This window comes from Pristis pectinata, chromosome 9 (genome assembly GCF_009764475.1).
Source record: "Pristis pectinata isolate sPriPec2 chromosome 9, sPriPec2.1.pri, whole genome shotgun sequence".
In the NCBI taxonomy this organism is placed as follows: Eukaryota; Metazoa; Chordata; class Chondrichthyes; order Rhinopristiformes; family Pristidae; genus Pristis; species Pristis pectinata.
In genome coordinates, this window is record NC_067413.1 from 31,837,545 (window position 1) to 31,862,151 (window position 24,607).

At 44.9% G+C, this 24,607-nt stretch overlaps 1 protein-coding gene across 7 annotated transcripts in view; it reads left to right on the forward strand.

The window, feature by feature from the left end:
* col14a1a (collagen, type XIV, alpha 1a) overlaps positions 1-24,607 on the forward strand; it is a 180,246-nt gene that overhangs the window by 98,644 nt on the left and 56,995 nt on the right. For all 7 annotated transcript variants that reach the window (XM_052023336.1, XM_052023342.1, XM_052023343.1 and 4 more), the window contains 12 exons: positions 513-639; positions 780-919; positions 2,267-2,399; positions 3,804-3,860; positions 8,064-8,206; positions 12,656-12,785; positions 13,503-13,625; positions 14,797-14,946; positions 15,861-15,977; positions 20,498-20,644; positions 22,299-22,373; positions 23,581-23,720. In XM_052023336.1, the coding sequence (XP_051879296.1) occupies positions 513-639; positions 780-919; positions 2,267-2,399; positions 3,804-3,860; positions 8,064-8,206; positions 12,656-12,785; positions 13,503-13,625; positions 14,797-14,946; positions 15,861-15,977; positions 20,498-20,644; positions 22,299-22,373; positions 23,581-23,720 (1,482 nt within the window). The remainder of the gene's footprint in view (positions 1-512; positions 640-779; positions 920-2,266; positions 2,400-3,803; positions 3,861-8,063; positions 8,207-12,655; positions 12,786-13,502; positions 13,626-14,796; positions 14,947-15,860; positions 15,978-20,497; positions 20,645-22,298; positions 22,374-23,580; positions 23,721-24,607) is intronic.

Below are 24,607 nucleotides of genomic sequence, written 5' to 3' on the forward strand. Positions count from 1 at the left end.
GGGGGAGACAATCAGTTCAGGGACAAGTAGGGAATGATATTAAATACTGCCCTGCTCAGATGTTTAGGGATGGATAAAATGAAATCCTGATTGCCCCCTGGACAAAGGTTTCTCCTGAATTCTCTCTTGACTCCTGTATTGAAGTGGATGTCAGTGTTGATCTTGATGCAGGCACAGGCTGAGGGTTGAATGGCCGACTCCTGCTCCAGTTTAAGTTCTTAACACCTCTAGTTCTGAACTCCCCTACAGCTCAAAGCATCACCTCTCCATCTACCTTATCAAACCCTTCAATATTCTTAATAATCTCTATCAGGTTACTCCCAAGATCATTATTTCAATGTACATTATTACTTATGTTTCCCTTGTGTGTTTATCCACCTTCCTCTTAAATTTATCTCTGCAATTGACCTTGAAAGCTCCCTGTTCCACATTCTCTCTGCTCTCTGCAAAAGAAGATTCTCTTGATTTATCTGTTGGATTTACTGGAGATTCCTTTTATTTATTGCCCTTAGGTTGAAGTTGAAGATTCGACAACGATTTTCTTAAGAAACCTGACATCACTTACAGAGTACACAGTCGCAGTGTTTTCAATCTATGATGAGGGGCAGTCAGACCCACTGACAGGCAGTTTTACCACAAGTAAGTCGGAGAAGCTGTCTCTATGTCTCCGCTGTTCTGTGCCTCTTGCTCACTTTGTATCCCAAGTTAATGATTCAGTTTATAAATTCAAATGAATTTGAAGTCCTAATACCTTCCTATTTATTTCCTTGTTTATTCAGAGAATGTCCCAAAGCCTTTGTCCTTAAGGGTCAGTGATGTTTCTGTGGACAAGTTCAGAGTTAGCTGGAAACATGCTGCTGATGATGTTACCTTGTATAGACTGGCATGCACTCCCTTGAGTGGTGAAGAGGCAAAAGAGGTAAAGCATGATGTGTCAAGAAGCAATGATAATTCAGGGAGTAAATGCATAAACTGTGGCTCCTCCTGTCTATGGGTTCATCTCACTTGAAGGACTAACATATACTCCCAGGCTGACACTCCAGTGCAGGACTGAGGGAGTGCTCTGAATGAACTGACACCCATCTGTCTTCTCAGGTGGATTGACACCATACCATGGAATTATTTTGGAATAGAGAAGAGTATTTTTTTTCTTCAACTAATTAAACCTAAGCAGGTTTTCTGACCAGTATCTCACTGCAGTTTGTGGCAGCTTGTTGTGTACAAATTGGCTGCTACATTTCCTGCATTACAACAGTGACTAAACTTGACTGTGAGAGATCTGGGAGATCCTGAGGCTGTGAAAGAGGCAATATAAATGCACACCTTTGAGTTACATGTTGGCAAAAACTATCCCAGGTGCAAGGCACTATGGAACTTCTGTGAATATTGGAAAATCTGACATAAGGCGGGAGGGGAAGAATCAGCTGTGATTAACCATATAAAAGAGGCCAGAGTGAGTCAGTGCTGCCTCTGACATGTTGACCCTTTTCACTTTTATTGGTCAATGCAAATAAACATCAGTAGGCAGAGATTCAAAATGGACAAAATGAACATCCCCATATCTATAAATGGTAATTGGTTTATTATTGTCACATGTACTGAGGTACAGTGAAAAACTTTGTTTTGCCTACCATCCATACAGATCTTTTCACAATATCAGTATATCGAGGTAGTACAAGGGAAAAGCAATAACAGAATGCAGAATAAAGTGTTACAGTTACAGAGAAAGTGCAGGCAGCCAGTAAGATGTAAGGGCCATAATGAGGTAGATTGTGACGTCAAGAATTCATCTTATCATACAGGAGGTCTGTTCAACCGTGGGATAGAAGCATTTGCCATCCTGAAGCAAATACCTCTCCACAAATAAAATGTTCATCAGCTAATTGCCCCTTATTTTTCCCATAATAACAAGAGCATAAAGCTTGTCAACTATTTGGAACAATGGTGATATAGAAATGTATAAACATGGTTGGTGTTCCCCTTTAAATCCTTTTCATTGACCCTGTACTTGTAGTGAAAAGAAATAAATATAAAATAGCCCCAATAATTTCATCACAAATTTAGAGAGAGTTGGGTCACTCAAAGGCCAAGAATCCTTCAGTATCCATTCGTGTTAAACGTTTGACTGATAGATATTAATGCCAACAATAAGATCTGAGACAGAACTATTGTTTAATTCTGTTTGTGAAAGTAAATTACAGGTAATTTAAATCTCCTTATGTGACGTAAAAATGCTTCCCTTACCAGGGTATCTTTTACTTTATAGTTTGTGTTCAGTGGGGATACAGACACGGTAATTCTTGATGATTTATTGCCTGGGACGGAATACGAAGTGTCTCTCTCCGCAATATACAGCGATGAGGCGGAAAGTGAAGTTGTTACTGTCCTTGAAACTACACGTAAGCTGACACCATGCTAAAGTATCCTGTTCAATTTGCACATATATAGTGATATATGTATAATGACAGTATAAGTTCTGCTGCTGGCTACTAAGACAATAGAATCTGATGGCTGCATAATATCGACGAAGACGATTTGTCTTCATAAAGCACCTTTAACACAATAAAGCATCTCAAGGAACTTCACGGGTTTCAAATAAAAATTGATATAATTGATCTAAAGAGAAATTGGGATAAGTGACTGAAAGCAGGGTCAGTGAAGTAGAGGGCAAGAACCAGTGAGGTGAGAGGTTTGGGGTGTCTAGTAGTGATGTGGTGATGTGCAGGAGTGGGATCAGTACACAGCTCCCAGAGGTTTTGTGGGGTGGGTGAGGTGGAGGTGGGTGGAAAGAGTTGCAGTGGTGTGAGGTTACGGAGGGATTAAAAAGGCAGACTAAGAATTGTAAAATCCAGGCATTGCTGTTCTGGTAAGTAGCATAGATTGGTGAGCACAGTGTATGCTGGGTGAACAGGACTGGGTTTGGGTAATGCGAAGGACATGGGCAGCAGGGTATGGCCAGCCTTGTTCACAGTGGATAGCAAGCTGGTCAGGAGCATGGTAAGGATGTGATTAGAGGATGCAGAAAAGATTCACAAGGATGTTGCCTGGACGGGAGGTTCTGAGTTATAAAGGGAGACTGGACAGGCTGGGACTTGTTTTCTGGAGTGAAGGAAGGTGAGGAATGAACTTACAGAGGTTTATAAAATGATGCAGGTGTAGATAGGTTAGATAGTTGCAGTTTTTTTTTCTCAGGATAGAGTCTAAAACTAGAGGTCAAAGATTTAAGGTGAGAGAGGAAAGATTTAAAGGGGATCTGAGAGACAAACTTTTCACACAGGGTGGTGGGTATATGGAGTGAGCTGCCAGAGGAAGTGATAGAACCGGATACAATTACAATATTTAAAAGACATTTGGACAGGTTGATGGATAATAAGGCTTCAGAGGGATGTGGGCCAAATGCAGGTAACGGGGACTAGCTTAGATGGACATTTTGGTCAGCATGGACGAACTGGGCTGAAGAGCCTGTTTCTGAGCTGTATAACTGTGGATCTATGAATCTAAAGCTGGAGGGGATGTGAGGAGGGATCTCCAGATGTATGTTCATCAGAGTCTCAGAGCTGCCTGTTGCTGTTTTTCTCCAGGATTAAGTTAGGAAAAAGTGATCCAGCCTAGCAGAGTGACAAGGAAACTCCTTATAGCCCATTTCAGGAAACAATTAGACACAGTCTCTGTGTTCATCGAATTAACATAAATTTATTCAGCTGGGGAAAACTCAGATCCACATAAAGAGGTAAATACAAGATTTTACTCCAAATGGTGCCATATGTTTTAAAATTAATCTTAACTTTATTTCTAAATTGCAGTTCAGCGGATAGTCACAACACCAGCTACTACAACCACTCTTCGTCCAACTACAGTAGGTATGTAATTAATGAGAGAGTGTTCTCAGTAAAATTAAATAGGTTGGATCTACATATCTGAAACCTAAGAATGCTGGGGCTGGGGGCACCGTGATGGTGGTGGGGAGGGTGAAGGTGAGAGTGGGGGCCAGTGGCAGGGCTGGGGTGTATTTAGAGTGGGGAGTTTGGAGTTAGGAAAGCTGTAACATGTGCTGATTTAGTGTGATGGACTCACTTCCAGCTGATTGCCACCCTTAAGCAGATTGAAAACTATTAATACCAATTTAAACAAACAAACACATTTAACATGCTGTCCCAAGGCACGGGCTCACAGACAATTTTACATCTGCAGATATGCAAAGGGACTTGTGTGACAACATGGTGGGGGCACAGTAACGTCTCTGAAAATGAGTACAATTTTCTGATTCAGTAGAAACTCTGAGTCCTGCCTTTAGAAAAACAGCCACAATGAACCTCACACTAGTCAATAGAACATAGAACAGTACAGCACAGAACAGGCCCTTCAGCCCACAATGTTGTGCTGACGTAGCTAATCCCTCATTTATCACCTAGTGTGGAGGAAAGTGTGGAGGTGGTAGTCATGGTAAATCCCAAGATTTGGTAATTGGAATTGGTTTATTATTGTTGCATGTACTGAGATACAGTGAAAAGCTTTTGTATACGTGACATCTAGACAGATCATTCCATACATAGGTACATCGAGGTAGCAAAAAGGAAAACAGAATGCAGAATATGGTGTTGCAGCTACAGAGAAGGTGTGGTGCATGTAGACAAAGTGCAAGGGCCATGACGAGGTAGATTGAGGGATTGAGAGTTCATCTTTATTGTACAAGACGTCTGTTCAAGAGTCTTATAACAATGGGATAGAAGCTGTCTCTGAGTCTGGTGGTATGAGTTTTCAAGCTTTTGTATCTTCTGCCTGATGGGAGGGGGGAGGAGAGAATGATGGGGGTGAGAGAGGTCATTGATTACATTGGCTGCTTTCCTGAGGCAGCAGGAAGTGTAGACAGAGTTAACAGAGGGGAGGCTGGTTTGCGTGATCGATTAGGTGGTCACCTCCCGTTCAAGTTAAGCGACTTGAACTGGAGGTGTGCTTGGTGCTACCCTAGAGAGCACTGATTTGCTGTAGCACTCTCTGCCCTGCTGTCTGGACACTGACAGGTGTGTAACCCTGGTACTCTAAACAACTTGGCTCTACCATGCTGCCCTGTGAAACCTGATGTGAAGCCCTGCCCTGTACGCAGCTGGTTGTTGAGCTTGCTACTGTGGAGATATCTCTGGGCTGGGGAGAGCTGTGCAGCCAGACAGAGAGAGAGGAGGACATCAGCTTCCATTACATCCAAGGGGGGGTGATGAGAGAGACTGTAGGATCCGGGTTGTCATGTCCACATGTGGAACAGGTGCTGCCCATCCCCAGCAATGGCCCACAGTCACCATGTTGGCCAGGGTGTAGCCCCCAAGTCCCACAGGTCAGCTCTGGACAGCCTCACCACTCTTCCCTGCCCACCCGACACCAGCCCTCAGTGTCAGCCCCTGCACATTGCCTCGGTGGTTCACTTGGGGCTGAGATCACTGTTTCATTACTATAGGAGCACTAGGTGGAAGACAGTTGTTCACACCAGCTTCCCAACACAGCAACGCTGTCATCAACAAAGTCAAAGTCAAATTTATTTTCATATTCACAAGTACATGTACGCACAGGTGCAATGAAAAGCTTATTTGCAGCACCATCACACGCACATAGCATCAGATAAGCAGCATTCACAAGAAAAACATAAATTAAACATAAATTATGCACAATTTTTACAAGAAAGAACATAATTAGAACAAAAAAAATCGAAGTCTACTGTAGTGCAAAGTGGTCATAGTGTTGCTATTACTGTGGTAGTGATTAGGGTTGTGCAGGTTGGTTCAAGAACCAAACAGTTGAAGGGAAGTAGCTGTTCTTGTACCTGGTGGTTTGGGACTTCAGGCTTCTGTACCTCCTGCCCGATGGTAGCTGCAAGAAGGTGGCATGGCCCGGATGGTGGGGATCTATGATGGTGGGTTGCTTTTTTGAGGCAGCGCCTCATGTAGATACTACCGATGGTGGGGAGGGCTGTGCCCGTGATGTATTGGGCCAAGTCGACTACTCTCTGCAGCTTCTCATGTTCCTGCACATTTGACATACATCTCTCTATGTAAGTTGACCCATTTTAGTCCTGATGCCAGTGGTGCTGTGATCCTGGGAATAGATCCTGAGCGCTAAGTACCAGAGTAATGGGAACACATTTATGTTCAGGGAGGGAGTGCAGCACTCAGTGCCACTCCTAGACTCGATGGGTGCTGGAAACACTCAGCAGGACAGGCAGCATTTGTAGAAAGGGAAAGAGGGTTAACATTGCAACTCACAGACCTTCAGTCAGAACCAGGTCATCAAAGTGATCTCTCTTGTTCTCTCTCGCTTTTGGAAATTTTGCTTCTGGACTACTGTCTTGGTTCCTGCTGCTAGCTGGGATTTCTATCCCAGGATTCTGACCCCAGGCCCTCAAGGAGCTTGCAAGCTGTTCTGTCTCAACACTGCAGCCCCTTTCAGTGGACTTGGTGGTCCTAAGAATTTATCGCAATCTGTACCTTCACATCTTTACACAGTTGCTGCCAGTCATTGCTTCTCAGTTTGATTGTCCTCCCTCCTCTCTGCCCCCATTCTTCTAGCCCCCCCCATCTGCATTCCACCCTCTCCCACCCCCACCCTACAGGCACCACTCTCACTGACCTCCAGGTACTCTTCCTATCCCACTCATTCCCAAGCTGCTGCTCCATCTTCAGCCCTCCCATTCCCTCCCACCCTCCAGCTCTCCACCCCACCAACACCTTCACTACACTCCCTACCCACCACTAGTCCCTCTAACCCCCAGTGTCCCCCAACACAGCCAATTTTAACAATTGACTTTACAAAGGCCATGACCTCTGTGCAGTAGGTCATTCCTAAGAGTATTTAAAAACTTTTGAAGCTGTTGGTTCTCTTATGCATAAATGTTTTGTTCAGACCATGCTCAAAGACCCCCGCACCAGCTCACTCAACGATGCTGGTGGAATCCCTTGGACTCTGAGACCTGTTCTGTTCTGTCCCATTGTAAGATTCCACGAACTGGTACAAAAAGTGGTGGACACTCGATCTGTGGTAATGGGAATCTGCAGTTACGGACAGAGCATGCCCGTTGTAAAATTTCGTAACCGCGATCTGTATCTCCCCGTTGCCAGTCACTTCAACTGCCCCTCCCACACTATCACAGATATGTTAGTCCTCTGCCTCCTCCACTGCCTGGAGAATTCCAAGTGCAAGCTGGTGGAACAGAACCTCATTTTCCATCTTGGAACCTTGCAGCCTAACGGCATGAACACTGAATTCTCCCACTTTAAGTAAACCCCACATCCCTTCCCCACAACCCCAGTGAGTCCTCCAGAGCCTTGCACGTCTCAATGAGGTCACCTCTCTTTCTGTGTACAGGCCCATCTGAGTCAATCGCTCCTCATAAGCACGTGGTGGCGCTGGAGAGGGTGCAGAGGAGATTCACCAGATGCTGCCTGACCAGCTGAGTTTTTTGTTCCAGATTCCAGCATCGGCAGTCTCTTTTGTCTTCACCAGGATGTTGCCTGGGATGGAACATTTCAGTTGTGAGGAGTGACTGGAGAAGCTGGGTCAGTTCTCCCTGCAGTGGAGGAGATTAAGAGAGGACATGGCTCCCCTGAGGTATATCAAATTCTGTGGGCTATAGATAGGGTAAACTTCAGGAGTCTTTTCCCTAAATCATAGGTAGATATAACAAGAGATTATTGATTTAGGGTAAGGGGGAAGAGATTCAGATGGAATCTGAGGGGGACCTTCTTCAGCCAGAGAGTGGTGAGTACCTGGAATGCAATGCTGGAAAGAGTGGTTGAAGCAAAGTCGCTGACAGCATTTAAGAAGTATCTAGATCAATACTTGAATCTACTTGGCATAAAAGTGGTGGAAGATAGGATTAACATGGATTGATGCCCACTGGTCAGTGTAGACATGGTGGGCCGAATGGCCTGTTTCCATGCTGTATGATTCTATGACCACCCCATTCCTCCTCTCTCACAACTCCTCACCACCTCGGTGACCAATTGCTGCCCAAGGACGAGTATCAAGTGCATTCCCAAAGCTCAGGGTTCCAACTTACTCTGCTTTGTTTGGTTTAGTTATCCGCTCTGGAATAAGGAACCTGGTCTTGGATGATGAGACCACATTCAGTCTTCATGTGTCGTGGGAGCCTGCCGATTCCTTCATCACCCAGTACAGAGTCTCCTATGTATCTCTTAAAGGAGATAGAGCAGAAGAAGCGGTAAGCATGGTCGGTATGAGTTTCCACATATTTAGTTTGGTATCTAGGACTGTCCCTGCCAGTACAAGGCTGAGCAAAAGGTAAACTGAGTGTAAAATGGGGAACAACATCTTTGGTTTTTAATAGATAACATCTCACCTGTTGCTCAGCACAAACAAATTGATCACTCAAATTTTACATTGGTGAGTAAACTGTACTCTTCTGTTGTCATAGCATGTTGGTGCCTACACATATGCAGTTACAGACCCAAATCCTGAGGCTCCAGTCAGTGATGGTCTGCTCCTCTCGCAGCTGTGCCTCTGAAGGCCTTGAGTATGGAAATCAATTGCAAAACTTCTCAAAAATGTGCCTTGTTGAACAACGTGCATGCTAAGTCGTAATGGTGGAACATCCTCCCTGCTCCCGAAAACTACGTGGAACCTAATCATTCCACAATTATTTCAAATTTCCATGTTTCGTAACATAAATGGTTATTTTTATTTTAAAGATTTTGTATTATTTCAGCTTTATGTTTCAACCTTTGTTTACTTTCCATAAAAAGAGTTAAAGTGGGATCTTTTTTAATTTTTGCTTTGTTGTCTGTAAGAATCCTACCATGCAATTGGCCACACAGCCAGGTTGATGATGGAAGTGTGGTGAATGTCAAGGATCTCCTGAACTAACTCCTGACAATGACCCATGTCAGAAAGGGCGAGCTCTCTACATGGCGTTCACCGGGTCTTTGTGCACAGTTCTCCAGTGCCAAGTGCCACAAACCCTGGGCCTTGAACTGATTGTCCATGCAACATCTATCTGCCCCGCCTGAGAACTGAATGAGAGTTTTGTACAATTACCAGAATGTTAGCAGACTGAGAGGTTAGAGTGTACAAAAAGGCCAGAAATGTGGTTGTGTATTTAACCTGAATGTTTTAATTTGGATGCAGATGGTGAAACAACATAGCAAAGGAATATTCTTGAGTTTGTTAAGATTCATCTTTGGAGGTGGCTGAGCTATGAACTGAACTTTTAATTGAATATCTGTTATAACAGTTAAAAACAGTACTATTTTTGGCACTAGTTTGGCTATTGATAATAACGCAAGTTTATCAACTAGTGAATGCAACCAGTAAATGTGAGAATAGTCATTCTATCCCAGACCTTTTGTGCCTGGTGCCAACTCTGTATGTGAATGTGTTTAACTAATGCTACTGTTATATCTCTGGCTGGCCTGAAGAAACAAGCCTACATGGAATTAATGAAGGAACACCATACAGTGAACACTGAATTAAAACCAGACACTCTTCCATTCCTGGTGGTCTAGTGGGGGCAAGGAAATTACCAGTAATGTTCTTTCTTCCCTTTCTTGACCAAGAGATCTGTCCTCAGTTCCCTGCCATTTCTCGGCTAGGACTGCCCTGAAGATATGATATCAAACCTTTGATGACATCCATCTCCACCTCAGTGTCGCTGCTCTCAGCCACTCTTTACCCCACATCCAGTCATGGATAAGGTGCAATTTCCTTTAATTAAAGATCAGGAAGGTTAAAGCCCATGTCTTCAGCCCCATTACAACTCCCATTCTCTCACCACTGATCCTATCCGCCTTCCTTATCCATAGTCTCGGATTGAATCAGACTGTTCACAACCTCTGTGTCCTATCTGACCTTGACACAAGCTCCTGAAGTCCAATCGTCTACATCATGAAGATCACCTACTTGCATTACTAAAATTCCCCATCTCTCCCCTGCCTCTGTCCCTTCAGATTTGATTCCTGATCCACCTGGACCTCCCCTTCTGGTCTTGTGCCCTCTCCAGATCTATGCATCACTCACTGCCGAAGTGACATTGACCACCTGAATTTTCCCACCACCCTTATTCACTCTAACCCCTCCCTTCCCTTAAACCTTTACACTCCTCTCACCAAGGGCCAAACCCCAACACTGTCATCAAGCCCGCTGACAAAGATGATGCCCTTGTGGTCTGGTTTCACAAAGGACAAATATCAGTTCTCAGAAACCTCCTCATACCTCCCTAAGGGCCATGACCTCACCACTGAACATCAGTCCATTGTCTCCGAGAAAGCCAGGGACCTCATTTCTTTGGGAGATCTTCCCTCCACATCGTCCAACCTCATTGTCCTCCAACCACACCCGTTCCTGTGTTTATGTTCCCTCTCCCTCTCCCTCTCCCTCTCCCAAACTCCGTACGTTAATCTATCAACTAAACAGCCTCATCAACAACTTATCCCCATGACAACCTTGGCCTTAGCTTATCAGAAATATCCCCTTTGTCCTGTTCATCCCTCCCCCACCCTCTATGCAACTTAAAACTATCTTGTTTTCTCAACTTCCCAGTTCTGGCAAAGCTTCTCAGACATGAAATGTTAATCCAGTTTCTCTCTCCATGGATACTGCCTGACTTGCTGAGTTTTTCTAGCATTTTCTGTTTTTATTTCAAGATTTCCAGTATCTGCAGCTCTCTGGCTTTTCAATTGACCTTCTAATGTTTCCACAGCGGGCTTCCCGACCTCAATACTTTCTAAACCTGAACTCATCGCAGAGCTCTGCTCATCCCTTAACTAGTGCAAAAGCCCGTTCCCATCTCCTCTGTGTCTCAATGTAGTTTCCACTCTGGAAAAACTTCCTTTCATCATTCCCATCCTTGTAGTCAGAACCTTCCATCGTCTGTCCCTTCCTCTCTCTGCAACCTTCTTCAGCCCAACACTGGGGAAAAACTACTGGACTAATGAGGATGAAAGCTGACAAGTCCCCTGCACCTGGTGGCCTGCATCCTAAGACCTTAAAAGAAGTGGTTGCAGAGATACGTTGGATGTCATCTACCAACATTCCCTGGATTCTGGAGAGGTGGCAGAAGAATGGAGAATCACAAATATAACACCACAGTTCCAGCAAGGAGGGAGACAGAAAGCAGGAAACCATTAGTTAGTTGGCCTAATGTATGTCAATGGGAAAATGCAAGAATGTTATTAAGAAGGTAACAGCAGAAGATTCATGAGACCATCAAACAGAGTCAATTTATGAAAGAGAAATTGTATTTGGCATTGTACTTTGGAGTTCTTTGAGTAAGTAACAATCAGGGTGGATAAAAGGGAACCAGTAGATGTAGCATATTTGGATGAACAGAAGACATTCAATAAGGTGCCAGATAGACCATTGCTGCACAAGGTAAAGGTTGGAAGGAATATAGTGGGGATCAAAGGGATCACTGCATAGGTTTACAGCCTATGTTACTGGAGTCATACAGCCAAACAGCACGGAAACAGGTCCTTTGGCCCAACTGGTCCATGCTGACCAAGACTCCTATCTAAGGTAGTCCCATTTGTCTGTGTTTGGCCCATATCCCTCTAAACCTTTCCTATCCGTGTACCTGTCCAAGTACCTTTTAAATGTTGTTAATGTACCTGGTTCAACCACTTCCTCCGGCAGCTCATTTCTTATACTGACCACCCTCTGGGTGGAAAAAGTTGCCCCTCAGGCTCATTAAATCTTACCCCTCTCACTTTAAACCTATGCCCTCTAGTTCTTGATTCTCCAACCCTGGGAAAAAGGCTGTGCGCATTGACCCTATCTATACCTCTCATGATTTTATAAACTTCTATAAGCTCACCCCTCATTCTCCCATGCTCTAATGAAAACATTCCCAACCTGCCCAACCTCTCCCCATAACTCAGTCCTTCGAGTCCCGGCCACATCGTAGTAAATCTCCTCTGCTCTCTTTCCAGCTTAATGACATCTTTCCTATAGCAGGGTGACCAAAACTGAATGCAGTATTCCACATATGGCCTCACCAATGTCTTGTACAACTGCAACATAACATCTCAACTGGCTTAGATCGTGACCAGGAATAAGGGGTCACCTACTTAAGCCGGCAATGAGAAGGAGTTCTTTTTTTCTCAGGGAGTTGTGAATCTTTGGGATTCCCTGCCACAGAGGGCTGTGGAGGCAGAGTCATTGGACATATTCAGGCAGACATTGAGACATATTTCAACAACCAAGGGAGTCAAGGAGTATGAAGAGAGAAAATGGTGTTGAGGCCATGATTGGATCAGCCATGATCTTAGTTAATAATGGAGTGAGCTGGAGGAACCCATTCCCTGCTCTTGTGTTCCCAATGATCTTGTTTAACACTCCGACAACTCTGGCCACAGCTTGGTCCTCCTCTGCATTTCACTTCTTTCTGTGGAAGTCCTGCCATTGGCTGCTGAGCCCATAAGTTCTGGAGATGAACCAGACTCCCTCTCTGCCTCCCCACCTCACTCTTAAGATGTTCCTCATACTGACTTTGACAAAACCTCTTGCCATGTACCCCCATGTCTCCTTATCTTGTTCAGGTCAAACTTTCTGTCTCACTTACCTTTCTGTGGAGTATTTTGGAATTGGTAATCACTTTAAAGGAGACACGAGCTTCCATTGCTTTCTGCACCGACTGCTGACTGACCATTTTATGCAGGTGATGGTTCCAGGGAGACAGAACAACCTCCTCCTCCAACCTCTGCTCTCAGACACCTCATACCGAATTACCGTAACACCGATCTATGTCGACGGTGAAGGCACCAGTCTCGCAGTTAAAGGGAAGACGTGTAAGTGAAGGGTCCGTTCGATGGGGTAACTCTGATCTATCAGGGTGGAGCTGATGAGGTGAAACAACTTCTGTGTGAGATTGCTGGGGGTAAATCTAGCCTGGCGTATCCACTGGTTGTTCTTCACGGGCCCAGGAATGTCTGTGTCAATACAGGAAGGAAGGAAGGGAGAGAGGCTGTGGGGGTCGGGGGAGAGAGAGAGAGGGTGAGGATCAGTAGAGAGACTGGAGGGAGAGAGAGAGAGAGACGTTGTGGGAGGGAGAGAGGTATTAGGGGAGGGAGAGAGGTTTGGAAAGGGCTGAAGAAAGCTGTGGGAGTGAGAGACAGAGGCTGTGGAAGGGAGGGGGGTGGAAGGAGAGAGGCTGCAAGAGGGAGCGCGGATGTGGGACAGAACAAAACTCTGGGAGCACGTACCTTTTTGTCTTTGAAATGGTGACCCAGGAGTTCTTCTGCCACCAGAGAGGCAGATGATCTTGGACTAACCTCTCACCTGAAGAGTGGAGTTGTGACGGTGTGACACTCTGTCAGTACAGCACTGACCAGCCTGAATTTGGTGCTCAAATTCCCGAGACTGGTTCTCAAACCCACAACTCCCCAAACCTGAGGTGTGAGTTTTGCCCCTGAGTCACAGATACCTGTGGAATCTGAGCAGTTTATTAATTTGAAACACAATTTACAAAATCCTGAATTATCTCTGGCCATTACTTTTGATTGCAGTGGCACTCTCCGGTCCCACAAATCTGCAAGTGTCAGAGGAATGGTACAATCGCTTCCGAATTAGATGGGACCCTCCACCATCGCCAACGATGGGCTATCGAGTGGTGTATACATCTGCATCTGGTATTTCACTTCTATCATTGTTCAGTAAACCTGAAAAATATTTCAGCGTTTTTCAAAAACTTATAAGTATGCTTGGTTCTATCCCAGCTATAATTCACACTTTGATATAGAACCACCAAATTTCTGTTGAGCTAAACACTGGGCATAGTTTTGGTTTCCCTACAGAGGGGAGGGTCAGAGCAGATGTGGCGGGCTGAAGAGCCTGTTCCTAGTTGAGGGATTGAATTACCTCACAAGGGTTCAAAGTGGGTTGACCAGATCTGTGATGAGGGGGTTGTGCTGTGAAGGTGATCAGTAAGGGTTGATGTCAGAACCTACACATAGAACAGTACAGCACAGGAATAGGCCCTTCAGCCCAGGAAGTTGTGCCAAACTAATTAAACCAGTATTTAAATGCCTAACTAAACTAATCCCTTCTGCCTACACATTGTCCATATCCTCCTCATTCTTTGCACATTAATGTGCCTATATAAGAACCTCTTAAGCGCCCCTATTGTATCTGCCTCCACCACCAGCCCTGGCAGCGCATTCCAGGCACGACCATTCTCTGTGTTTAAAAAAAAAGAAAAATGTGCCCCACGCATCTCCTTTAAACTTCCCTCCCCACTCTCGCCTTAAATGCATGCCCTCTAGTATTAGATATTTCGACGCTGGGCAAATGATGCTGGCTGTCTATCTATGCTTCTCAATCTTATAAACTTCTCTCAGGTCTCCCCTCAGCCTCTGCCACTCCAGAGAAAATAACCCAAGTTTCTCCAACCTCTCCTCATAGCACATGCCCTCTGATCCAGAGACCATCCTGGTAAACCTCTTCTGCATCCTTTTCAAAGCCTCCACTTCCTTCCTGTAATGGGGCGACCAGAATTAAATGCAGTACTTCAGATGTGCCCTGACCAGAGGTTTATGTTCTCTGGAAACCCTAGTGATGAGGGACTGATGGGATTGCTTTGCTGAGAGCTGGCAATGGGCTCAATGTCCTTCTTACTTACTTATTACAACACAGGTAGACCCTTCCACAGAACTAATGGAAGTCAAGAAGGACCTGGGGACTAATGCTCACTGACATTGGTGTGTTTGTCCAGATTCCAACCTGAACTTCTGATTCAGTTCTCAGTTTCTCCAGGGGAAATGTTCACTTGTGCGATTTTTCTGCTTTTGTTGTCATTTTCAGCTCCCGGGCCAGCTCTGGATACCTTTGTAGGAGATGACGTGAATACCATGGTCATTCTTAACCTACTCAGTGGAACCGAATACATTGTCAAGGTGTTTGCAACATACTCCACAGGTTCCAGCGAGCCACTGATAGGAAGAGCCAAGACACGTGAGACCTATTCTCTGCTTGTGTCGATACTGAGAAGTGTGGTGGTTCCTGGGACTTGTGTCCAACTGTAGGATTTTGCTCTAACTGCGCGCCAGGATCTCTGAAAAGGAGGGGTTGTGGCATGGGTTTGCCAGTAATGCCAAGTCTGAGAATTCCTCAGCAGTTATCCCATGGGAACCTGCTCTTGGAATACCCAGGAAGCACGAGACTGCTGGTGCTGGAATCTGGAGCAACAAGCAATCTGCTGGAGGAACTCAGCAGGTCAGGCAGCATCTGTGGGGAAAAAGGAATTGTCGACATTTTGGGTTGGAAGCCCTGCCTCAGATGCTGCTTGACCTGCAGGATTCCTCCAGCAGATTGTTGCTCAGAGTACCTATGCAGCCTCCTAGAGTCCATTGTTTCATGGAGATTTGGGAGTAAAGTAAGAAAAAGGGACCATTTTTTGTTTGTTTCTATTGTAATATTTTTGATTATTCAACTTTTTATTTCTTTAAAAAAAAGAAAAATTTAATTTATTTTTTTATTGTTAATATTCTGTAACTATTGCCAAATGTCAGAGATATTCAGAAGTTTACAAAATCCATGACAGCTTTGGTAGACGACAAAATGGTCGAGGTTTGCCATCAAGGCCACCTTTGCCATCGGTCAAGGTTTTTCAGTGATGTTTTGTGGGTGGGGCTTATTCTGGCCCACCCATGTGACCTGATTACATCACACATGGTCCCGACATTACTTGGGTGAGATTAGATTTCTGGATTCCAACTTGTAAGTCTGGGATAGATGCATAACCATACTTCATTCCCACGACTGGGATACTCTGAGGTCCTAAATGCATCATATAAATTTGAGTGTCTCCTCTGTTCTGTGATGCCGACTCTCCACTACAATAGCACTCACCATATTCTCTCTCATAGTATATCTTGGGGTGACGAATCTTGCCTCGTATGATGTTCGGATGACGAGCATGTGCGCCCGCTGGCAGCCACATCGACACGCCACTACCTACAGAGTACTTATCGAATCACTTCAAGGTAAGTGCAAGTCATAGAGTGGCCTGCACTTGATTTGCAGAGGGTCCGGTCTGTATCTCAGGCACACACTGCAGATTTAGGAAGAGTTCCTCGCAGGGAAAGCAGGGGTTGGAAAGACCGGGGGAGTGGTTGGATCTAATCTCATTGGCATCTGAGACTAGGAGAGTCAAACAACTTCGATCTGGACTGCAGTAGTAGATTGTCTTAAGTTTAGGGATTCTTTGGCCATTTTACCTCAGAAGGGATTTGGAGAAAGATTTATATTTATCATAGAATAGAGAGCACAGGAAGGAGCCGTTCTGCATATGCTGCCTATTTTGGAAAGAGTGATCCAATCAGTTCTTCCAAAGGAGACACAAGAGACTGCAGATGCTGGAATCTGGAGCAACACACAATCTGCTGGAGGAGCTCAACGGTTCGAGCAACATCTGTGGAGGGAAAGGAATTGTTGACATTTTGGGTTGAGTTCCTCCAGCAGATGGTTTGTTGCTCTGAGTTCCTCCAAAGGTTTGCCATTAAAGTATAACTTCAATCCCCTACCAGTGCTAGACCTACATACACATGGCCAGGTCCTGGTGAAGTTAAGCTTACATCCATCATGGTGACTGAGAGCAAAGTCTGACCTCGCCAGATTTCAATGAATCTTTTTGTAGGACGACTGGCTCGCCTCCTGATGCCCCAGAATCTTTCCCTCACCTACAAGGCACAAGTCAGGAGTGTGAGGGACCTCTCTCCACTTTCCTGGATGAGTGCAGCTTCAGCAACCAACTCTTAACAAGCTCAACACCATCCAGGACAAAGCAGCCCCCTCGATCAGCACCTCCCTGAACATTCATTCCCTCTACCACCAGTGCACAGTGACAGTTGTATGTGCTGTCTACAAAATGCAGTGCAGTTACTCATCCAGGCTACTCCAACAGCACCTCCCAAACCTATTACCTCTGCCACCAGGAGGGACGGGGCAGCAGGTGGATAGGGATACTACCACCTGCAGGTTCACCTCCAAGTCACTCACTATTCCTGATTTGGAAACATATTGCCATTCCTTCATTGTCATGCAGTTTAAATCCTGGAACTCCCTCCCCAACAGCACTGTGAGACCACCTTCACCAGAAGGATCACAGAAGTTCAAGAGCTCACCAACACCTTCCAAAGGGCAATTAGGGATGTTTAGGAACTCCAGTCCCCATCCCTTCCCACCCTGAGGGAATTTCAAAGTCAAGTTTATTATCATATACACAAGTACATGAATGCACAGGTGCAATGAGAAACTTACTTGCAGCAGCATCACAGGCACATAACATCGTATAAGCACCATTCACGAGAAAAGCATAAATTAAACACGATTTTTACAAGAAAGAACACAATTAAAACAAAAAAAAAGTCCATTTTAGTGCAAAGAGACGAAAGTGGTCATAGTGTTGCTAAACTGTAGTGATTATGGTTTTACCGGTTGGTTCAAGAATCGAATGGTTGAAGAGAAGTAGCTGTTCTTGAAGCTGGTGGTGTGGGACTTCAGGCTTCTCTACCTCCTGCTCAATTACATATTACTTATAAAATGAATATGTGTTGGTGCTAACTCTCACAGCCCCCTTATATCTGCTTATATTTTAATAAACATTTTGAATGAAGTCATGGTGGAGGTCAGACATAAAACAGCCCAGCTTGTTGGAAAGCTGACACTGCTGACTATAATAGTAGGGATGGAATTTCTCCTGACAGACTGTGAATGAGTCCATTCAGAGTTTATCACATTTTTTACCACCACAGAACTGCACCCATTTAAATTTAGGTATTGATTAGTTGTTGTGCAAAAGCTAAGTTTTTAGCAAAATGTACAAGTTTATCCAGTTATTAACTTGGGGGTTGGGGGGGTGGCAGTATGAGATAGCATGTTAATAACCACAACCAGTACTGTATCATCTAGCTTTAAGTGCAAAACGTTGATTACTGAATAGATTGATACATTTGGTTTGGGATTAGTTTAGTATCTATGGTTTATTGGTAAGTCAATGTTTCCAGTTCAGTACATTGTCTTAGGTTCCGTCGTTCTCATGAGAGAGTGAACCCAGGTCCTGCCTCCCACTTTGGGGTGGGGGGAGTGGGGAGGTGGGTGTAGATATTCTTGGATCTATTTCAAGGAATGGACAATATTTCTCCCTCTTTTAACTTCAGATGAATAAAAAATCTGGCCATTTTTCTTTTAGTGTTTGTAGGATCTTGCTGAACACCCATTTCCTACATCCAGAAGTTCTATGTTGATTGCAAAATACTTTAATGTATTCTGAAAGGTACATCGATGTTATAGAACTCGCACTTATACGGCACCTGTTGTGTTCTTTTCTAAATTAGCCAACAGCATTTTACAGAACTCCTTGTGCCCTTCTCCAGTGCAGGGACCACATTGTAAGAGACAGCTTGAGTGCAACAACACAGTGCAGTCTTGCCTCTCTACCGCAGTGTTGTTGGAATTTGGGCTGCCTCCTATTGTGCTTTGCATATGTTCCATATAATCCTTCAGCAATAATAAAAGAAAACTGCTTTCCATTTTGTTCTTTTTCTGCCAAAGAAAAGTCTCCCTGTGGGTGAACAATTAGAGGAAAAATGGCTTGGCATTTTTCCAAAGAGACATTCTACCGACAAAGCCTTCTGTAGTAGCTGTACTTTGATTTGCCAATGGATGTAATGGCTCAAGGATCATGTATCGAGTAACTATTTTCATTGAATCAAAAGCATTCAAATTGGACTTGGTTAGAAATGATTTCTCAATTGATTCCTGCTGGCAAGAGGCCTGAGAGTGGAAGTTATTGCTTACCATACATTACTGCGTATTTCTCTCATAGGAACCCAGTTGGAGTAACTGTGGTTCATTCTGGGCACACCTAGAGCAGGAGGTAGTGGCTGGGATTCGATGGCTTGCAGCACAGTTTTACCAGACTGACACGGGCCTGAAGGGGTTAAATCATGAAGGGAGATTCCACAGACTTGAGTTGTGTTTCCTCAAATGCAGAAGATTGAGGGCTGGTCAGAGAAGTATTTAAATGAGAGGAGCTGGTAGCTTGAAGCAGCACAAAAGGTGTTGGAGGAACTCAGTGGATCAGGTATTATTGTCACGTGTACCGAGGTACAGTGAAAAACCTTGTTTTGCATGCCATCCATACAGGTCATTTTATTACAACAGTGCATTGAGGTAGTACAAGGGAAAGCAATTACAGAATGTAGAATAAAATGTTCCAGTTACAGAGAAAGTGCAGTGCAGGCAGACAATAAGATGCAAGGCCATAATGAGGTAGATTGTGAGGTCAAGAGTCCATCTTATTGTGCTAGGAGACCGTTCAATATTCTTAAAACAGTGGGATAGAAGCTGTCCTTGAGCCTGGTGGTATGTATTTCAGGCTTTTATATCTTCTGCTTGATGGGAGGGGTGAGAAGAGAGAATGTCTGGGGTGGGAGGGGTCTTTGATTATGTTGGCTACTTTACTGAGGCAGTGCGAAGTGTAGACGGAGTCCATGGAGGGGAGGCTGGTTTCCGTGATGTGCTGGGCTGTGTCCACAACTCTCTGCAGTTTCTTGTGGTCCCGGGCAGAGCAGTTGCCATACCAAGCTGTGATGCATCCAGATAGGATGCTTTCATGGTGCATCGATAAAAATTGGTGAGAGTCACGAGGACATGCCAAACTTCTTTAACCTCCTGAGGAAGTAGAGGTGCTGGTGAGCTTTTTTGGCCACGGCATCTACGTGGTTGAACGAGGACAGGCCATTGGTGATGTTCACTCCTAGGAACTTGAAGCTTTCAACCATCTCCACCTTAGCGCTGTTGATGTAGATAGGAGTGTGTGCGCAGCCCTCACTTCTTGAAGTCAATGACCAGCTCTTTTGTTTTGCTGACATCTATGGAGGGAAATGGACTGTCGCCATTTCAGGTCGAGACCCTTCACACTGGTAGCTTGTGTCTTACAGCCTTAATTTGTTGGTACAGTGAAACCTGAACAACGTGGAGAAGAAATGTCAGAAAATTAGAGTGAATCTATTGAGGGACTATATCAGGAGACCCTTCACACAAGTCAGTGCACCCATCTGCCCATGAGTTAAATTTCTTTAAACTCGTCTAATCCCAATTAAATGAGCTGTAAAAGTGCATGCACAGAGGATCTGAGCCAAAATGTGCTCTGGGAAAATGTCAGCAAGAACAAGTTGATAGAGATTGAATTATCCCTGTCTGTCTGAGCACTATGCTGTCCCAACCAGTTCACACTGCTTCATCAGTTACTGTATTGTTAGGGCAAGAATTCCCACATTGCTTCATGGGAGAGATACTGAAGAAACATTTGTGTTTCTTTTTCTGACCGTGGAGATTGGCTTCAATACTGAGCTAATCCTTGAATCTGAGCACTGTGTAGCCAATCACATCACAAGGGCAAGTTAGGTTGAAACGGCTCTGTGTTCACCCCTCCCCTTGATTCCCCACCATGATTGTGTTAAATGACCAATAACTAATTATTCCTCTTGGGAACTTTCAGATGGAAAGAAGGAAGAGGTGATTGTTGATGGAGGGAGATCTCATCACTGCTTTTATGATCTCATTCCAAACACCAAGTACAAGATCAGTGTGTACGCCCAGCTGCAGGAGATGGAAGGACTGGCAGTGAGCATACTCGAAGCAACAAGTAAGCAGCCACTTACCCTCACCTTCACCCTCCACTTCAATTCCTCTGCCTTTCAGCTTAAACTCCCTCACCCTTCCTGCTGCCAAAGGCAACACTTCAGCTCGGGTTGTCAATGGTGGAAAGTTCTTACAGAATATGAGTGATATATATCCACTGTGACTTAATATCGTTTCATGTGAATTTCATACTTTGAAAGAACATCTACTAGGGCAAGACTGTGCATTTCAGAGTCCGTTTCCTATCAGTTACATGCCATTACACGTCCGTTACTCTATGTTCAATGTAACAGCTGTGAAAAGTGATTTATTTTACAATCTCCCTGTCCCTTCCACCATCTTGAACTCCTCTCAAATTTCGCTGCCCACACCGTGATGCTAGAGATCCAGAAACAATCAATAGACCAAGCAGAATCTGTAGAGAGAGAAACAAGAGTTAATGTTTCATGTCAATGTCCTTTTTTCCAGCGTCATCACTGATGAAAGGCCATAGGCCGGATGTTTTCACCTCTGGAGAAACTTCCTGTGGAGTATTTCCAGCAGGTTCTGTTCTCAGGCCCTGGTCCCAGCTCACACAAGCCTGCTCACATCTCAGCCCTGGGCTCACTGACCCTCACAGGTTCCTCCATCCAGCAATCTCTTGATCTAAAAATGTGCACCCACCCTTTATAGCCTGCACCCCCATTCCACACATCCCACTCTCTCTGTAACCTCAACTAACCCTCTGAGATCTCTCCAGGCTTCCACTTCTAGCCTCCTGTACATTTCTGAGTTTAATGTCCCCACCATTGATGGCTCTGTCTTCAGCTGTCAAGGTCCTAAATTCTGGAATTCCTTCCCTAAACATCTCTGCCTCTCTCTTATTCCTTAAAGTTCTCCTTATAATCCATCTCTTTGACCAAACCTTTGGTCACCTGACCCAATAAAGTCACAAAGTAGGGAAACAGGCCCTTCAGCCCATCGAGTCTATGCTGGTCATCAAACAACCATTTACCTTGGAGATACAAGAGACCTCAGATGCTGGAATCTGGAGTAACAAACAATCTGCTGGAGGAACTCAGTGGGTCAATGCAGTCCTGATGCAAGTTTTCAACCCGAAACATCAACAATTTCTTCCCCCCCCACCTGCCCCCCCCATTGCTTGATGTTGACCTGCTAGTTCCTCCGGCAGATTGTTTGTTGAACCATTTGCATTAATCCTACACTAATCCCACTATATTCTCCCTACATTCCCATCAACTCCCCCAGATTCTACCGCTCACCTGCACATTAGGGGCAATTTACAGTGGCTAATTAACCTACCAACCAGGGCAAACCCACATGGTCATATGGAGAGCATGCAAACTCCATGCAGACAGGATCAAACCAGGGTCACTGGAGCTGTGAGGAAGTGGCACTACCCACTGTGCCACCCAGTACTTGTGTGGTTTTGTGTTGAAGTATTTTGTCTAATTACACTTGGGTGAAATGCTTCAGGATGTTTTCCTTTGTTAAAGACACTACATAAATGCAAGGTGGTGCTGTAGGAGGACCCTCTTCTAGTAAATTCAGGTAGATTCTCCCTTATTTCATCAAGTCTGTCATGTGCTGGTGAATGTGTAGCTTTCTTGTATGTGGGGAGCCTGTTTTATTGTCAATGTCTCTTTCTTTTACTTTAGATCCTGTTCCAACGGAGCCACCGACTTCTCCACCAACAACTGTCCCACTGCCCACCATCCCACCAGCCCGGGAGGGTAAGACAGAAGTTATAATTTGCCCTGTAAAGAGGGAAATTAATAGGATTATCTACAGGCTTTTGTTCAAGAAAATAGTTATGATTAACTCTACAGTGGGAACTTTAATCTCTTCCTGTTCCTCTATGTGGGTCTTACCATATGCTGTGAAAGGGTTTTCCTTTCAATTTTCGTCGCCCTATTACAAGAAAGATGTGGAGGCTTTGGAGAGGGTACAGAAAAGGTTCACCAGCATGCTGCCTGGATTAGAAGGCATGTGCTATAAGGAGAGGTTGGACAAACTTGGGTTGTTTTCTCTGGAGTGACAGAGGCTGAGGGGAGACCTGATAGAAGTTTATAAAATGATGAGAGGCATAGATAGAGTAGACAGCCAGTGTCGTTTTCCTAAGATCGAAATCTCTAATACTAGAGGCATGCATTTAGGTTGAGAAGGGGAAAGTTCAAAGGAGATGTGCCGGGCAAGTTTTTTTACACAGAGGGTGGTGGGTGCTTGGAATGTGCTGTCAGGGACGGTGGTGGAGGCAGATATGATAGAAACATTTAAGAAGCTCTTAAAAAGGCACATATATATGTAGATAATGGAGAAATATGAACCATGTGCAGGCAGAAGGGATTAGGTGTCATTAGCTTAATTAAGCAGCATGACATTGTGGGCTGAAGGGCCTGTTCCTGTGCTGCACTGTTCTATGTTCTAATCCTCTGTTTTATACAAGTTTGTTTAGTCTGTTTTATACAAGTTTGTTTAGTTATTGGCCATGCTGTAGTTGCTACCATAGATATAATGGGACAAACCAATTATCCCATTAGAGTTTTTGATCAATTAAGAAGTTGGTAGAGTCAGTGGGGAAAGAAACTGTGGAGGAAAAGGAGTCCAGAAGATGTGGTATAAAATTCCAGAGAGGCAGCTTACGGCTGGTGTTGGGAATCACTTCTTCAGGGATAGTGAAAATCTAGAACTCTGTCCCCAAGGTGAGGCTGGGAATTGATTGACATCCTCAAAACTGATATTGCTAGATTTTTCTTGCCCAGGCTTTGGGTGGGGGGAGATGAGGCTTAGATACAGATCACTGTCGGACCAATCAAATGAGAGCAGGCTCGGGAGGCTTGGTGTAACTGCGCTCCAAACACTTCCCACGGTAGTTCAAGTCTTGCACTAAAGCAGCTGCCTTTTATTTTGGACAACTTCTAACTGTTCTTCTGGCTGCAGTTTGCAAAGCTGCCAAAGCGAATCTCGTCTTCCTTGTGGACGGCTCATGGAGCATTGGGGATGAGAACTTTGTCAAGATCATTGGCTTTCTGTACAGCACGATTGGAGCTCTGAACAAGATCGGCCCGGAGGGGACTCAGGTGAGCATCAGCTGGGGCTGTGCTTGGCTGGGAGGGAACTGGATGTGGTGCCTCGGTGGGTGACTGTTCGATCGCCGAGGAGAACAAAGTCTCTGCATGTCCTGCCTGCACCACAGCAGCACCAGGCTTTAAATCATCAAATGCATTGGCTCAGGAGCCAGTCGGCCCATTCTGTCTGTGCCTGCCAGCTGAGTCAAGTCAAGTTTACTGCCACGTGCACAAGTACGGTGAGGTACAGGTACAATGAAAAACTTACTTGCAACAGCATCACAGGTATGTAGGTACAGAAAACACACAGAATATAAATTATACAAGACAGTGAAGCGAGAGAGAAAGGAAGACTACAAAACAAGACATTAGTGCAAAAAAAAGACACAATCAGAGACAAGTCCGTAGATGTGGTCCGTAGTGTTCTGTTGCTGCGGGAGTGTTAGGTTTGTGCAGGTGGGTTCAGGAATCTGATGGTTGTAGGAAAGTAGCTGTTCCTGAACCTGGTGGTGTGGGACTTCAGGCTCTGTACCTCCTGCCTGACAGTAGCAGTGAGAAGAGGGCATGACCCGGATGGTGGGGGTCCTTGATGATAGATGTCCTTGATGATAGATGTGGCCTTCTTGAGGCAGGGCCTCTTGTAGATGCTGTCAGTGGTGGGAAGGATTGTGCCCACGTTGGACTGGGCTGTGTCCACTACTCTCTGCAGCCTCTTGTGTCCCTGTGTGTTGGAATTGCCATACCAGGCCATGATACAACCAGTCAGGATACTTCCAACAGTCCAGCTGCAGAAGTTTGTCAGAGTATTTGGTGACGTGCTGAACATCCTTACCCCCCTGCTCTTCCCCACCACCCTACAAATGTTTCTTCAGCAGGTGTTCATCCAATTCTCTTTCAAA